Source organism: Neovison vison, chromosome 7 (genome assembly GCF_020171115.1).
Source record: "Neovison vison isolate M4711 chromosome 7, ASM_NN_V1, whole genome shotgun sequence".
NCBI classification, from domain to species: domain Eukaryota; kingdom Metazoa; phylum Chordata; class Mammalia; order Carnivora; family Mustelidae; genus Neogale; species Neogale vison.
Genome location: NC_058097.1, coordinates 201,801,354 through 201,819,369, shown reverse-complemented (window position 1 = coordinate 201,819,369; position 18,016 = coordinate 201,801,354). Strand labels below are relative to the sequence as shown.

General features: G+C 39.5%; 1 protein-coding gene across 3 annotated transcripts in view; it reads right to left on the bottom strand.

Moving 5' to 3' along the window:
- The window catches only part of KDM2A (lysine demethylase 2A), a 118,183-nt gene that overhangs the window by 99,621 nt on the left and 546 nt on the right, over nucleotides 1-18,016 (bottom strand). For 2 of the 3 annotated variants that reach the window (XM_044259806.1, XM_044259804.1), the window contains exon 2: nucleotides 16,821-16,943. Coding sequence is in view for 2 of the 3 variants with exons in the window: in XM_044259804.1 (XP_044115739.1) it covers nucleotides 16,821-16,862 (42 nt within the window). In the remaining variant the exon portion in view is untranslated. Of the gene's footprint in view, nucleotides 1-16,820; nucleotides 16,944-17,456; nucleotides 17,873-18,016 lie in introns of those variants that run through there. The other variant, XM_044259805.1, reaches the window with a different exon arrangement.

Sequence of the window (18,016 nt, the reverse complement as noted above, 5' to 3'; positions counted from 1 at the left end):
CCAGTGCAGTCTGCTTAAGCCTCTCTCTCTCTTTCTCTCTGCCCCTCCCCCCAACTCTCACTCACTCACTCTCTCTCTAAAATAAATAAATAAATAAGAAATATGATCGAGCCTCCCCCATGATTACACTTCCTCTAATGTCTCCCCATTATCAACTGCAGAAGTACATATTACTTTACATGAGTGACTCTTCCCATCTCAGATTCCCTCCCATTCTTATGTTCCAGTAACCCTCAACTACTGGCAATGATGTTTTGATCTTGTAACAGTCTCATATGTATTTGCTTCTGGATATGCTGGTTCCTCTGCTTGGAATTTCCTTCCTTGGCTTCTGACCTGCTTAGACAATACTTAATGTTCTAATACCCAACTTAGTAGTTACCTCCTCTTTGAATTTCTTCCTTAGTCATTCCCTCCTTTCTTTTGCTTCTGTACCTTGTACTTCCTAAATTTCATTTATCACAGTATAGCATAATTATTTGTCTATGTGGCTCTTATCAGAGTACAAGAACAGGATACAAAATATTCATTTCTGTATACCCAATGTATTTATTAAACACCAACAGTAAGTCTGATGTCTGTTGAATAAATGAGCACAAAACTAAAGAACAAAACTTCTGAACTTATTATAATTCTTATAGTTTTGATAACCCCACTAAGAAATAGTTAATAGGAAGAAAAGACGTGGAGAAAGGCAATTATAATTAAAGAAAAAAAAAGAAAGAAAAAAAAAAGCGTGGCACCTGGGTGTCTCAGTGGGTTAAAGCCTCTGCCTTCGGCCCACGTCATGATCCCAGAGTCCTGGGACAGAGCCCCATATCGGGCTCTCTGCTCAGCAGGGAGTCTGCATCTCCCCCCCCCCGCCCCCGCCCTCCACCTGCCTCTCTGCCTACTTGTGAACTGTCAAATAAATAAATAAAATCTTAAAAAAAAGAAAGAAAGAAAAAGCAACTTCCGTGTAAGGAAAGACTAAAGAAAACAGGCTTCTTCAATTTACAAAGTCTGAGATGCTGCTATAAATAAAGGTACGAAAGGTAAATGGAAAAAATGATACTGTTTTCTAAATCCTGGAACCATTCAACCAGGCAGCAACACTGTACCTTAAAAGCAGGTCTTTTCAGGAATTCCATTTCTAAAAGATTCCCTTTATTTAAAGAGAGAGTAAATTTGGGGCGCCTGGGTGGCTCAGTGGGTTAAAGCCTCTGCCTTCGGCTCAGGTTATGGTCTCAGGGTCCTGGGATGGAGCCCCGCATCGGGCTCTCTGCTCGGTGGGAGCCTGCTTCCTCCTCTCTCTGCCTGCCTCTCTGCCTACGTGATCTCTGTCTGTCAAATAAATAAATAAAATCTTAAAAAAAAAAAAAGAGTAAATTTAAACTCAAGGTATTAAGCCAAAACAATGGTGGAAATGGGCCACATATGAAACACTTAGCATGGCGCTGAGCACAAAATATACATCTGAGATAAGCTATCATTACACGGTTTCTATCAGTCAAGTGTGCAACTCGCAACTCCCTGCGCAGGAAGTCAACGAACACCAACAATCAGCACTTTCAGTTCACAACAACCTGTTACAGGTAACACTGAGGCAAACATTTATCACTAAGAAATCTCCTTGGTAATCACTATATTGTACACCTGAAACTCATTCAATGCTATATGTTAACTATACTAGAATTTAAAAAAAATAAAAATTAAATAAGCTCCTTGGTATAGGAAGTGCATAAGTATATCTAACTGCTACTGCAAAAAACCAACCTCTACCGTTTGATGTCTTGTTCTGCCATAACACTCATTCAAGTCTGCCTCGTAAAGCCTGTACTTTACCTTTCCCTTCCTTTAATCACTCTTCACAGAGGAGTTTCCACTGATAGAGAGAAAAGCGTGTGTGTGTGTGTGTGTGTGTGTGTGTGTGTGTGTGGTGCATTCATACAGATATAAATACACATGCACATAGCTTGTAAGCCTCAGTGTTCAAACACTTCTGAACTGACTGCCTGATTCAGACAGTCCGGTTACACAGCTATGATCAGTTTAAAAACGTCCACAAATTCAACTGGTTGGAAACAACATGAAGAAAGCTTTAAAAATAACTTTAAGCTCTGAAGTTTAAATTAAGATGGTTTACTATGATTTTCTGGAACACACAGGAAACAGATAAACTGCTAAAGTAATTCCAGTGGTTCTCAAACTTCACCATCTACCAGAATCACCTGGTGGGCTGGTTGAACTCAGCCACCCCCAGAGTTTCTGATTCAGTTAAGTTTGGGGTAGGACCTAATTATCTGCATTTCTAACAAGCTCCCAGATGACGTGGTCAGGAGCACACTTTGAAAACAACTAGTTTAAACTATCAGAACTGAGAAAGACCTTGCAGATGAATAAAATAAAGCTTGGATAATAGCCTTCTTTCCATTGTTAGGTTCATTCCATTGTTAGGGTTCAGTTATTATGTTATACAATTTATGTATTTTTAGCAAGTGCACAACACATTTTGTTCAATTCAACAGATATTATTTTTCTGAACACTTAAATTAAGACATGATCCTTGCCTTAAAGAAGTCTACTCTAGGGGCACCTGGGTGGCTCAGTAGGCTAAAGCCTCTGCCTTTGGCTCAGGTCATCTCGAGCCCTGCACTGGGCTCTCTGCCCAGCAGGGAGCCTGCTTCCCTACCTCTCCCTCTGCCTTCTTCTCTGCCTGTGATCTCTGTCTGTCAAATAAATAAATAAAAATCTTAAAAAAAAAAAAAGAAGAAGAAGAAGTCTGCTATAGCTGGATGAAAAGAGACTTGTGGTCAAGGGCGCCTGGGTGGTTCAGGTGGTTGGTTAAGCATCTGCCTTTGGCTCAGGTCATGATCCCAGAGTCCTGGGATTGAGTCCCACATTGGGCTCCCTGCTCTGAAGAGCCTGCTTCTCCCTCTCCCTCTGCCTGCCTCTCCCCTGCTTGTGCTCCCTCTCTTTCTCTCTGTCAAATAAATGATAAATAAAATCTTTAAAAAGAAAAGAGGCTCACGGTCAAATAATTACAACATAAAGTGACTGGTCCCACAACAAAAATGCATATAAAGTGCCTCAGGAATTTAACTGAGGAGAACTCGAGAGGAGAGCATCTGCGGGCTTTGGAGGGTAATTAGGAGCTCACCATGAAGGCAGAATGGGGCTGGAGGGAGAGCATTTCAGAGATGCATATTCACGAAAAAATCCCTTCTAATGCCTACTGTGGACCAGACACTGTACCAAGCATGGGGATAAAACAGTGAGAAAAGGCATCATAGCAGCCTTTAACGATGCTTACAATCTAAAAGGGAAACAGACAATCAAACAATAATTCAAGTAAATAGAGCTGCGATAGGTGTCATGCATAAAAGATGTTTTAGACTATCCTATGAGAATCTGTAACTAGAAGATCTACTCAAAGAAATGCTTCCCTAAGAAAAGGGTCTGGAGAACAGTACCTTAGCATTCTATATACCATGTTCAAATCTTTGCACATGAAGAGTATTTGTAGACACTATTACTGTTAAGTGGACATTTTTGCCCTTTTGAAGTTCAAAGGAGGGATCTTGGTAAGCTACTACTCAACTCTTCAAGACAAAAGGACTGCCAATTAACTTCTTCAGGACGCCTAGCCTAGACTATGAATATTATGAGCCTATTATCCAGGAAACCCATTTCCCAATATCAACAAACTGGGGAACCAAACTAATTATGAAATTGGCCAGTGAACACAGTATAAGAACAAGGGTAACTAGATGGTCTCAAGAAATGAATAGTCCGGGCACCTGGGTGGCTCAGTGGGTTAAGCCGCTGCCTTCCGCTCAGGTCATGATCTCGGGGTCCTGGGATCGAGTCCCGCATCGGGCTCTCTGCTCAGCAGGGAGCCTGCTTCCTCCTCTCTCTCTCTGCCTGCGTCTCTGCCTACTTGTGATCTCTGTCTGTCAAATAAATAGATAAAATCTTTAAAAAAAAAAAAAAAAAAAAAAGGAAATGAATAGTCCATTCCTCTGTTCTCTAATGACCAGAACAAGATGTGGCAAATTTTGTTCCTTGGCTCTCCTCTTTGATTGTTCTAACCACCACCTTTCTGATAACTGTCAGCACTCAACCACAGAAGGGAGATTAATTTTATTACATTATACTTTGTCTTCTGGAAATGTTAACCAGCCAGCAACTTGAGTCTCAATGATATTAATGATATTATGCCATATGTGTGCCAGGGAAGTCATGCCTTGTCCTCACAAAGCATATAAAAAAGACATAATTAAGCTTTCTATCTTGTATCCAGTTAGATACCATTAGAGGTAGGGAGAAAAAAACATGAGGATTTAGAAAAGGTTGCCTTCAATACACAGGGCTAAGGAAACAGTATTACAAAATGGCTTTAGAACATGGAAACTATGGTAGGGACAGGGAGACAAGATAGCACAAGTGTGTGGAAATAACCAAAAAGGTAGTTTGGTTTGGCTGGAAGATAAATGAATGTAAGTGTAGCTAATAAGACCCTAGTAGTAACTGGGGCCTGAATATCAGGCTAAGGAATTTGTGCCTACAAAGGCAAAACCCTTCAAGTTAACTAAGCACTTAGAAACCCTTTCCAGGGACGACGCTTGGGTGGCTCAGCCTCTGCCTTCTGCTCAAGTCATGATCCCACAAACCTGGGATGGAGCCCCACATTGGGCTCCTTGCTCATAGGGGAGCCTGCTTCTCCCTCTGCCTGCCATTCCCCCTGCTTGTGTTCTCTCTCTCTCTGACCGATAAATAAAAATCTTAAAAAAAAAAAAAAAATTTCCGAAACATTTTTGTTTTGTTTTTTAAAGATTTTATTTATTTGTCAGAGAGAGGGAGCAAGAGCGAGCAAAAGCAGACAGAATGGGAGGCAGAGACAGAGGGAGAAGCAGGCTCCCTGACGAACAAGGAGCCTGATGTGGGACTCGATCCCAGGACGCTGGGATCATGACCTGAGCTGAAGGCAGCTGCTTAACCAACTGAGCCACCCAGGCGTCCCCAAAAGGTACGTTTTTATTTTCACTAATCCACACATGAAAAGTTAAAGTTCACAGGGGTGACCGGATGGCTCAGTCAGCAGAACATATGATTCCTGATCTCAGGGTTTTAAGTTCGAGCCCCATGTTAGGGGTAGAGTTTACTTAATCAAAATTTTAAAATAAAGTTAAAAAATTTTAAATTTTTTCAAGGTTAAGTTTAATAACCTGAAATTCAAAGCCAGGTATCGTGAACCAAAGTCCAGTGTCCATCCCACACCACCACTGACTTTAAAGAGTGGGAATATTACGGAGGATAGGAACTACATGATCAGAATCCTGGAAGCACAATATTAAAAAATAATGGTGGGGCGCCTGGATGGCTCAGTGGGTTAAGCCGCTGCCTTCCACTCAGGTCATGATCTTGGAGTCCTGGGATCGAGTCCCGCATCGGGCTCTCTGCTCAGCAGGGAGCCTGCTTCCTCCTCTCTCTCTCTGCCTGCCTCTCTGCCTACTTGTGATTTTTCTCTGTCAAATAAATAAATAAAATCTTTTAAAAAAAAATAATAATAATGGTAAACATATGCCCTCCCCCGCAAAAAATCCAAGGAAGAGGCTATTACAATAGTCTAGACTAAGAGTCCAACCATTTGTAGTAGTAGTGAGAACTACAAAGAGATGAATTTCAGAAATTCATCAGGTCTTAGCTACTGATTAAATCTGAAGGATAACAGAAGAAGGAATAATAGATGACAGCACTATTAACAAAAAAATGCAGTGGTCTCTTTCATCTTAAAACAAAACGTAACAAACAAAAACCTGAGAGAAACTTCTTTGGATCCTGCACTTTAACTTACAGCTATGACCTGCTCCCCTTTTCTCTTCACAGCCAAACTTCTCTAAACTTCTTTTCATTCCCTGTCTGTTTTAATGTTTAATCTCACACTTACTTTGAAGAATGTCTTCTGCTCCAAATGCCACTGAACCTCCTGTTTAAAATCACCATTAACTTCTATGTTGCCAAATCCAATGAAAATCTCCATCTTTAATATACTCAGCCTCTGGGTGGCATCCACCTCAGTTGATTACCCCTCTCCTTTTTTCACCATCGGTATGAAACATCGTTTAAGAATACAAACAAACTAGAGGGGCATCTGGGTGGCTCAGTGGGTTAAAGTCTCTGCCTTCGGCTCAGGTCATGATCCCAGGGTCCTGGGACTGAGCCCCACACAGCAGGAAGCCTGATTCCCCTCTCTCTGCCTGCCTCTCTGCCTCCTTGTGATCTCTGTCAAATAAATAAGCAAAATCTTTAAAAAAAAAAAAAAAAGTGAAAACAAAAAAAAAGAATACAAACTGGAGCCAGACAAAACCAGTAATCTCAATCCTATGCAGCCATCAAAAGAAATGAAATCTTGCCATTTGTGATGACGTGGATGGAACTAGTGGGTATTATGCTTAATGAAATAAGTCAATCAGAGAAAGACAATTATCATATGATCTCCCTGATCTGAGAAAGTTGAGGGAACGTAGGGGTTTGGGGGGTAGGAAAGGAATAAATGAAATAAGATGGGGTCGGGAGGGAGACAAACCATAAGAGACTCTTAATCTCACAAAACAAACTGAGGGCTGCTGGGGGAATGGGGGGTAGGGAGAGGGTGGTAGGGTTACAGACACTGGGGAAGGTATGTGCTATGGTGAGTGCTGTGAAGTGCGTAAAGCTGGCGATTCACAGACCTGTACCCCTGGGGCTAATGATACATTATATGTTAATAAAAATATAAAAAATTATATAAAAAAAAAACCAACCCAGTAATCTCTCTAGTTATTATCTGGTAGTCTTGGACAAATTATATAGCCCCTTCTTATGTCGTTTTCCTAATCTATAAAATTGAGATAATAAAAGCACTTCATAGTTACAAGCATTAAATGAATAAAAACACACTAACACTTAACACAGTGCTTGATAAACAGTAAGTACAACAGTGCCTTGGCTTCCAAGACACCACTACTCTCTTGATTTTCCTCTCTGGCCTCCCTTCACTCCCTTTGTAAGCTACTCTATGCCTACCCAACTTTATTTACCAGACATATGCCAATGAGACACAGGTATGTGCCAAAAAACCCTTCCTGTGGTCCAGAATCACAGTCTGTTACCTACTCAAGAGTTCTACCAGATGTTTCACAGGTACTCACATTCAATCTGTTCAGACCTGCTCCAAACTGAGTTTATGCTCATCCCCTCAATCTCCAGACCTGCTCTTCATTCAGTGTGCCCTATCTCAATAAAAGGACTATTACCACAAACTATTCACATGAGAAAACCTTGAGAGTCATGCTTACACATACTCCCTTAAAGTCACTCTCCCACACATCCAAGGAATCAAAATCCTATGATTTTGTTTTCTAAATATTTCTCAAAACCTCCCTACCTCCACTATGCGTATTCTCAACCATACTTCCATCGTTTCTTACCTAAACCACTGTAGCAGCCTCCTAATTGGCCATCACCAAATCCATTCTCACTCCCTCCCTGATCCTTTCTCTATAAGTGCAGCTGTTACTAGTTCAAGCACATTACTCCTCTGCTAAACTTGTGCCTTCCCACTGTCTTCAGAATAAAGCCCTACTTGACCTGACCCCTGATTACTTTGTCAAGATTTTAACTCTCTCCTCCACTTACTTCTCAGCAGTTAACACTAGCTTTTTTGGTTTTGTGTGGTTGATATGTTCTTCAAATAGGTCAGATTCCTTCCAACCTCAGGGTTTCTCCATATGCTAATCACTTCCTTTCTGACAGGTTACCTCTTACTCATGCTTTAGGTCTCCCTTTTAAAAGCTTTCTCAGAGAAAGTGTTCTCTGATGCCTCCTCCCACTCCCGATATTTAGATTAGGTCACTTATTATACAGTCTCACTGCATCCTCTATTCACCTTTGTAGTCCTCTGCGTAACTGTAACTGACGTTACTAACAGAAGTACTCAGTTACTCCCCAACAGACTGGAAGCTTCACAACAGAGGGACCATGCCTGTCTTGGACATCACTGTATCCCAAGAGTTTTGCATGGTGTCTGATGCAAAGGTAAATGCTTGTAATATTTTCCCATTCATACCACAGGGCTTTGCATTAGCTGGTCCCTCTATCCAGAGCTCTGCTGACCCAGACCTGGTCCCTAAGTCTTTGAAATTCACAAAAATGGCTCCTCATCACTCAGGTCTCAGTCGCAAGATGCCATCTTCTCAGGGAGCCTTTAGGGATCATCAATCTCAAGGAACAATCCTCACCCTAATAAGTATAGATGACCCTTGAACAACACTGGTTTGAACCACATGGGTTCATTTACATGCAGATATTTTTTGATAAATGCAGTACAGTACTTTAAATGTATTTTTTTCTTCCTTATGATTTTCTCAACATTTTCCTTTCTCTTACTTTATTATAAAAACACAAAGTACAAAAAACTATGTGTTGACTGTATATGTTACAAAAGGCTTCTGGTCAAAATAGGCTATTAGTACTTAAGTTTTGGGGGAGTCAAAAGTTACATGTGGATTTTCAACTGTGCAGAGGGTCAGGACCCTTAATCCCCACTTATTTAAGGGTTAAGTGTATTTATTTCATCACCCTCTTAATTTCTTCAAAACACTCAGCACTACTTGAAACCACAGCATTTGGAAGTTACAAAAAAGTAAGGCCCAAGTAAAGTAGTTGTCACAGTGTAAGCACCTAAAAAAGACATCTATGTGAATGAATTTCCTGAATGAGAAAATATTACCTGGGAACATCCAAAGTTCATCAACAAAATATATACAAACTATCTTCCAACACAGTCGAAAAAGAGGCAATATAGATTAGAAGGCTTGGGAGCCAGACTGCCCACTTTGAATCCTGATTCTTTCTCTTAACTGGATAACCTCAGACAAGTTACTTAATTGTAATATGCCTCAATTTCCAAACCAGAAAATGGGAATCACAGAACCTATCTCAAAGGGTTGCTGAAAATTAAGTTAGTTAATATGTGAAAAGTGCCAGTATCAGGCACATAGTATACACTCAATTAATGTGTACTATTAACCATCAGATTGGGCTTTTTCTTACCTTGTCTCAAATATATGGGGTGAATTTTCCTTTATCTTATCCACCCAAAAAGGCTCACGATTTTTTGCTGTTGTTGTTCACCACACAACTCCAAGGGCATCTTTCAGACAGATTAAGATACGTGAATGGCACCTGCTGGAATTGTGAAATATGGTGGCACCATCCTCAAGTTCTGGCAACCCCCAAAATGATGATGACCAGAAGATTAAGATGATCAAAAGACACAAGAAACAGAGAAGTACTTTGGAAACTATAAAAGTACTATAAATGATCACTGTATTTATGATGAATCTACAATCTCTTGAGGTGACTGTCAGAATCTTTAAGAGTGTGTTGGCCAGATTACTGCCCTGAGAGGGTTGTGTATTCCAGGGCTATAAAGAATGGATTGAGGTTGAGGCTACATATTGAATTCACACTAAGGGCCACAACCATCTCTTGAAACTGTTTCTTTTCTTTTCTTTTCTTTAAGATTTTATTTATTTATTTGATAGAGAGATCACAAGTAGGCAGAGAGGCAGGCTGAGAGAGAGGAAGCAGGCTCCCTGCCTAGCATAGCCCAATGCAGGACTCGATCCTAGGACCCTGAGATCATGACCTGAGCTGAAGGCAGAGGCTTAACCCACTGAGCCATCCAAGCACCCACTTTCTCTTCCTTTCCATTGCTACTAACTAACCCTCAGAACAGTTATTCTCAAACTTATGCAAGTATTGAAATCACCTGGCTTGTTAAAACCCAGATTGCTGGGCCCCAATCCCAGAGTTTCTAATTCAGTAAATACAGGGCAGGGCCTCCTAAATGTACTTCTAACATGTTCCCAGATACCCAGATAATGCTGATGCTGCTGATGAGGGAACCACACTTCAAGAATCCCTGCCCTAGAGATCAGGTACCTGATACTTTATTTATTTTTTTTTTAAAGATTTTATTTATTTATTTGACAGAGAAATCACAAGTAGATGGAGAGGCAGGCAGAGAGAGAGAGGGGGAAGCAGGCTCCCCACTGAGCAGAGAGCCCGATGCGGGACTCGATCCCAGGACCCTGAGATCATGACCTGAGCCGAAGGCAGCGGCCCAACCCACTGAGCCACCCAGGCACCCCGGTACCTGATACTTTAAAAGGTAACTTATTTCAATATTCTTTTGGACATGTCCCTGACCTGGAACTGCAAAAACATTACTCCTAAAACACCACTTTGATCAAATTACCATCTGATTAAAAACAAACCACAACTTCCAATGACGCTCTATTTTCCATGTCTGGCCTTCGTAATTGTTTAAAATGTGCTCCCAATATTATCAACAGTGCCTTCCAAAACAAATCTTCTACTTTAGTCCTATGAATCTAATGAATGTCCTCAGACTAGGCCTTATAAGCATCCCATTCCATAGTAAAGCTTATGCTGTTTTTGCCTCCTGCAAGGCCACCCCCTTCCCTCCTCCTCTCTACCCACCTGAAGGTGGCCTTCACCACTGTTATTTGCCAAAACCACTTGCTTGGTCACTATCTGCTGCCTTTTATCTTTATGGCTTAAGTTTTTACCAAGTACTCACAGATAGAGAAAACACCCAAGAACCTAAAATTTAAACAGAAAACAATGACATGAGTGACAGGCATAAATAAAAAGTCTGACATATATACAAACAGCACAAATACTGTTGCGTTACTAGATCAAATGCAGGAAGTTCAAAGTTCACAAAAAGAAGGTGCCACCTTCTTCTAAACATGATGAAACACTGACTGTCAAATATTTGTAACTATCTCATTTAGGATGTTAAGATATCTGTGAGGGAAGAAATTTTAAAAGTAGCCTCAAAAAGAGAGAAAGGACTCAGGCTGCAACTTCCTTTAACAGGAATTGGTATCATTGGTTTTCTGTATGAAATAACACAAGAAACATGAGGTTCAAGGTCTGATTCCCCCCGCCCCCACCAACTCTGTGATCTTGGGCAAGTCACAGACTAAAACTCTTATTTCCATAATAAAAAAAGAAATTAAAGTTTAAAACTATACCATCTACCTTACAGGCCAGTTTTGAGGATTAAACAAGGTACTGTGTATGAGAGAACTTAGCCCAGTACTCAGCACATACATACTGAATTTGTTGACGTAAAACCACAATGGGACAATAGAGTATTATTCCAAAAATGAGATCACACAGAGCAAATTAATGAAATCTAGTCAAGGATGTCCATTTACCAAGAAGAAAAAAAAAATGTTTTTGAAGATTTTATTTATTTATTTTAAAGGTGGGGTGAAGCAGATGGGGGGAGAGAGAGAGACAAGCCAACTCCTTGCTGAACGTGGAGCCTGTTGCAGAGCTCAATCTCATGATCCAGGAATCATGACCTGAGCCTGAGCTGAAGCCAAGAGTCAGCTGCTTAACCAAATGAGCCACCCAGGCACCCCAAGAAGAAAAATTTTAAAGGACATAAAATAATGGCATGTTTCTCTGTATGGAATACAGTAAATATATCAATTCTTTGACTTTTTTAATGGCCAAAGGACTTGAGAATAATACAAATATCATCACTTGCAACTTCACAACTTTAAGATGGTCTAAAACCCAGCAAAAACCTTGAAACAGAAGATTTTTACAGGATTAAGGGAAGAACTTAAAATTCAGCCTGAGCTTTTAAAGTTAACTAGACTTTTTTTTTTTTTCATTTGTTCTAATGGCCCAAATACTATAAATGTGTTCATCTGGCATCTGTGCTAAGTGTAAATTTTTTCTGTCACAGCTTAAAGCTTCTGGTTCTATGCACACTGCAAGACCTAATATCCAGATATTCTGCTCATGCCTACACACCAAACCCTCCTTCATTCTAGTGACTTATCACTGGGCCTCAAGAAAACTGGTAGCAAAGAAAAGTGTTTATCAGGGCTTTCAACAAAATCAACAGATACTTATCAAGCACTTTCTGTGTTGTAGATGGAATACTTTCTCTTTTTTTGAAGCGACTTATTGAGCACTTTCTATGTGTCAGGCATTATTTGAAGCATCCAGTATATACCATAAACAAAACAAACTCCCAACTCTCAAGGAGCTTACACTCCAATGGAGAGAGATGCACAAACAAAACAAACAAGTATGATAATGACTAGTGCTCAGCAAAATAAAACAAGAGAAAGTGATAGAGCTTAAATACAGTCCTCATTATGGGTCCCCAAAATGCAGCTTACTATGGAAAACTGATGCATAAGAATAAAGAATTAGTTCCCTCATTATCGGCATTTTGAATCACCCAAAAACGGGCAACAAGTTTTTCCTACATCTCCAGGAAGGAGGCTGCAACACTCAGAATAATGTACTCCTCTACCATCCCAGACTGAAGGTTAAGTCTAATTAAATAATCATAAATAAACAAATTCAACAATTTAGACCATCTATAACTTTTTTCCAGTTGTTAACAAGATGACACTTTTGCGATACAGAAAATATGGCTTAAAAAAAGAAGGATTTTATTTTGCCAAGTCCATTCCTGGTCAGAAAGACCTTAGAGTGGGGTCATTCAAAGTGGGACTGTTTATAAAAGGGATAGTCTAGTAACTACTACTGAATCTTGGAAGACAATTTTTAAGGGTAATCCAAAGAATGGTGAAAATATCATTAGGGCTTCAATGCCCCCAGTTTCTTAAAAAAGATAAATGATTTGGCTATTTCAAAGAAAAACATATGTAAGAAATAAACAGCATTGAACATCTAACAGTATAATAACACCCTTTAGAAAATCTCTTAATCTCATCATCAACATTGACAATCAGGAATTCTCAAGAAAATCAACATCTTCTTCATATAAGATTCCGTAACTTCTCTTACCCTGAAGTATACTGTCTTCACTTTCTTTTACATTGGTTCAGGTGTCCATTTGTTTCTACAATTGCCTTTGGCAGGAGCCAGTGAATTTTTTCCATACTAAATGTAATGATATGTATAGTATATTATACAAGTTGAGGACACATAGTCCAGTGTATTAAAATAAATAACAAGGCGCCTGGGTGGCTCAGTGGGTTAAGCCTCTGCCTTCCGCTCAGGTAATAATCTCAGGGTCCTGGGATCAAGCCCCACATCAGGCTCTCTGCTCAGAAGGGAGCCTGCTTTCCCCTCTCTCTCTGCCTGCCTCTCTGCCTACTTGTGAACTCTGTCAAATAAATAAATAAAATCTTTAAAAATAAATAAATAAATACCAAAGGTCATCTTTTCCACTAAAAATGAAAAAAGTCTCTAGTTAAAATGATACTATGTAACATATAAATGGTATTCAGATGCATGCTATTTTGCCCTTGATTTTCTATGCAATTAAGGATTACTCAGAATTGGTATGATTTCAAAAACCTAAAAGATCATCAATTATAATTGCTAAGGATCTAACTAACATCTTAGATAAAGTAACTGTAAGACATTATGCTGAATATTCCCTACAAATCAATACTTAATATACATAGTCAGAAACAAACAACTAAAACTACTCCTACACTTTGGCTGCCGAAATCAAATGCAGAAAAAAAGAAGTTCCATCTTTAGTACTCGTCAATAGTTCTCAATAAAGTCCTCCACCTAAATTTACTAGAAATACAGAAATAAATAATCTTCACCTCAGGACAATCAAACATCCACCCATCACCAAAGCTGAAGCTTCTACCCCTCTCACTTGAATACCCTTTCTAGGTACATCAACGTGCCTTAGAGATCTGTCTGGCTTTGTTCTAGGAATCCATACACAAAATGACTCATGTTTTCATTAAAGAACAAAACTACGTCTTGCTTAAGAATAGTCAAACATCATTCACTTCCCACATTGCAAAACAAGCATTCTAGTTCCAGAAAGTAGAGCTTATGCCCCAAATCTATACATATACACCATCTTCAAAGGTACAATTCTCTTCCATATGTAATAGTAAAGTTTAGCAAGAGGCAAGCCATTTTTTTAAACTAGCTATTTCTGACTTTAATTACCTGTCACAAAATTGACATAAACATATCAAAATTTACCAAATTCAGCCTGTGCACTTGAAATAGCTATCTCAGTAAAAAGCATTAAAATGACTTACTCAATTTTTAACAGTATTCTTACTAGTAAGAATGTAACTTTTCTTTCTCTTAAAGATAGGTAAATGGTCCCAAATACAATAAAATCATTCCGAAATGAGTCTGGACTCAGACTTTTTTTTTTTAGATTTTATTTATTTGACAGAGAGAGATCACAAGTAGGCAGACAGGCAGGCAGAGAGGGAGGGGGAAGCAGGCTCCCCGCTGAGCCGAGAGCCCGATGCTAGATGCTGCAGGGCTCGATCCCAGGACCCTGAGACCCTGACCTGAGCCAAAGGCAGAGGCTTAACCCACCGACCGACAGAGGCACCCCTGGACTAGGACTTGTAATACTGATACTGTCTCTCGAGAGGCTATTTTAGAGGCGTATTATAACGGATGACCGTTTAGGTTTTGTCCCTTAAAACAACATGGAAGTAACATTTAGTAACACTAAAATCAATGTACCAAGTAACCCATTTCAATTCAACAACTATATATTGCATGAGGCCACACAAATTTTAATCACTAAGCTAAGTAAACCTGTCATTTGTCTCTCTTTCAAACTTTATGTTTTATGGCCAATACCTGCAAAATAAAGTAAGTTCTATACTTTGACCTACTTTAAAGACAGACACAGTGTTTAAAAAAAACAACTAACTACTATAAAAATTAGCCATTATAGTAGTCTTAAAAATTCCTCAAATGAGATCTAACTTAACCAACGTAACATGAGGACTCACCACAGAGACAAATATTAAAAGTCTAATGGGCAAACTTTTCACTCAAATAAACTGCCACTATGCTCTCAAATCAAAAAAGTTACGTTACAGGGGCACCTGGGTGGTTCAGTGGATTAGGCCTCTGCCTTCAGCTCAGGTCATGGTCTCGGGGTCCTAAGATGGAGCCCCAAATCGGGCTTTCTGCTCAGTGGGGAGGGGAGCCTACCTCCCCCTCTCCCTCTGCCTGCCTCTCTGCCTACTTGTGATCTCTGTCAAATAAATGAATGAAATCTTAAAAAAAAAGTTTTGTTACAGAAGTAATTTACACTTCAGATATAATTTTGTCATGTAATCTTAGAAAAACAGACATCAGTTACCCTAAACTTCAGAATTATTACCCAAAATTCCAAGATTCCCCCAAGTGTCTGATGCCCTCTCATACAACACATGAACCAAAAACAAAATATGCTAGATATGGAAAGGGTTAATGTGTGCAACAGGTAGCAATCACTTTACAATTAAAAAAAAAAAAATCTTACCAGGACAAAAGTCACAGATTCCCTGGATTTCTACCACTACCTTCCTATTTTGTTAAAAAATGTGAACTTTTTCTGGCTGAATGAAAGACTCTTCCTTTGAAAGACTGGATCCCAAGATCCAAGATCCTTCAAGTATTTACATAACAGCTCAACAATTCTGCAAGTCTGACATGATAAAAATGATTCCCCATATAGCTGGGAATAACCAACCACCTGGGAAGAGAACTCTGCAGCATCCTCTTTCTTCTCCTATGGTCCCAAAGAAAAGTTTAAGGAATGTCAAAACAAAACAAAACAAGCACCCAAAATTTCACCACTGACATACGTAGTTTATTTCTGAAAGTTAAAGAATAAGAGTTTATTTCTAAAAGTTAAAGAACTATATTCTCAATCCATGCTTTAGGAGACGAGGCAAATCTCTGGAATAAGGCTTGCCAGAACATACATGCCTGCTGGATATACTTGAACTCAGCACCTTTTTAACAGTCACGTTTAAACAAAGTAGCCTTTTCTCAAAAAGAGTGGAGATCATCAGAAAATGATTACAGAATCAGTCTGTTTTCCTCCAAACTCAGTCTAAAACGCAGAGCCAAAGAAAACCACCATAAATTCCTTTAGTAATCTTTTAGGTCTCTAAGTTCACCAAATTTCACATAATACAGACAATTCTTTGGTTTTCCCCATACCTTACTCTAAAGATACAAATGCAAATTTCTGAAATGAATATATGGTGAAAATATTAATAAAGTTCTCTTTGACTAGGGGATACAAAAATCAAATTTTTAAACTCCAATAGGGAAACACTGAGAGGAAAGTAGGGCTTAAAGAAGCAAATATTCATATGCACATACAAGCAAATTCCCTCCAAACTATTACTAAGTAAAAATTTCTTTCAACATGATGTATCTCATACTTCCTTCCCAAAATACAAAATAAAGAACTTCTGGTATTCTACCCTTTCTCAATCAATCCCCACCAACCCTCTAAACCTATCAGTGTTACTTGTGTTAAAAATAAAAATAAAATCCATATTCTACCCCCCAGCTCAAAGCCACAAATCCTGACATACCATAATCTATAAAAATGATACAGAACTATCCTTTCTCAGTTTTGTCCCTAAAATTTACATTCTAATCTAACTTAGATTAGTGTCAGTATTGCAAAATTAGTAATCCCTGTCACAATGTAATCCACAAAATCCTTTGATTTACAACAGTTTCTATAGAAGTTAAGGCTACATACAAGTCCGTTTCCAAACAGGATGAATATTAAGGCTCTAACTACTTGGCTTAAAAATCAAATGAGATATTAATACACCATCTCTCCTCTGGTATACAGAAAAGCCACCTGGAAAGTTTTAATCACAGTAGGTTCACAAATGGAGACAAAACAGTTATTGTACTTCAAAATTGAAAAAAAAAAAAGAGAGAAAGAGAGAGAATAAAATACTAACCAGTCTCTGGCTGTAACGAATCCTTTCTTCTTCGGGTTCCATCTCTCACTCTTCTGTTGAAATTACTGTGAAGAAACCACTCCAGGGCTGCCTTCCTCTTCCTTGGGAACCAGGTTTACAACACTAAAGAATAAGGATAGGAGCAGAGATGAGAACTCATCCCCAAACTCAAGCTTTCTTTTCACAGGAGGGGGATTTAAGATGTGTGTAAGTTAAAGGCTCTCTGACAAATCTGGTTCCTCCTGGTCAGTTCGGGACCCCTCTGCTCTGGGGCAAGTGTTCCCCTGCCACGACCAACATGAAACACATTACAACTGTCTGAGGCCTAGGCAAAAGGAGATGATGTTGGTTTCAGTTCCTTGTGGATGGGCCACACACCACTGTTTCTTCCCCACAGGATTACAATAAGCCAGCCTCCCCTTGATGGCAGCAGTGGCAAAAAAAGAAAAAGGGGGGGGGGCACTTTTATCTGTAGAGAACTGACCAGGTGAAGCGGGCACTGAACAAATCCAGATCCCAACCAAATTAGCTCTCTCTCACGGGTAATTAGAAACTAAAAGGAAAAAAGGTCAGACTACGATTAAAAAAAAAAAAAAAAATCAGGATAAAGAAAGATTCCAAAACAATTTCCCATACCCCTCTGGGAAAGCCTCACACAATCGTCGCCTTCCTTCTAGAGTCCCTGGATCTTTTCATTCCCAAACCAACACTCCACCCCAACACAAGATGTGTCTAACTCTGAAACAAATTCAAGAGAGTTGCAAATCAGGGACAAAAATCACATTAGATCTTTTTGAATAAAGTAATAAAATGACCGAATCCATCTACAGAAATAAGTAAAATACAGCTTTCCAAAAAATTACGACCGAACTGCGCGAGGGTCGAGCGCTAATACCAAGAAAGGTTTTTTCTTTTTTTCTAAATATTCTCAAGGATAATGGCTTCCATAGGGAATGCAGATTTTTTTTTTCCTTTTTGCAACTACATTACAGCCACGTTAATAGCATCCTTTCAAAACTGCTACGAGACCAAAGGACCCAATGACACAGTTTGCAAGAGCAGTTCGTGGCAGAGCCCTCCTAGAGGAAGCCCTTGTCCCAAGTCGGGAGGAGAAGAAACCGTGTTTGCACCCCTGGGCGAGGACCGCCGGGGACTGAAAGCAGCCAGGGCCGGAGAGGAAAAATGGCAAATCTCGC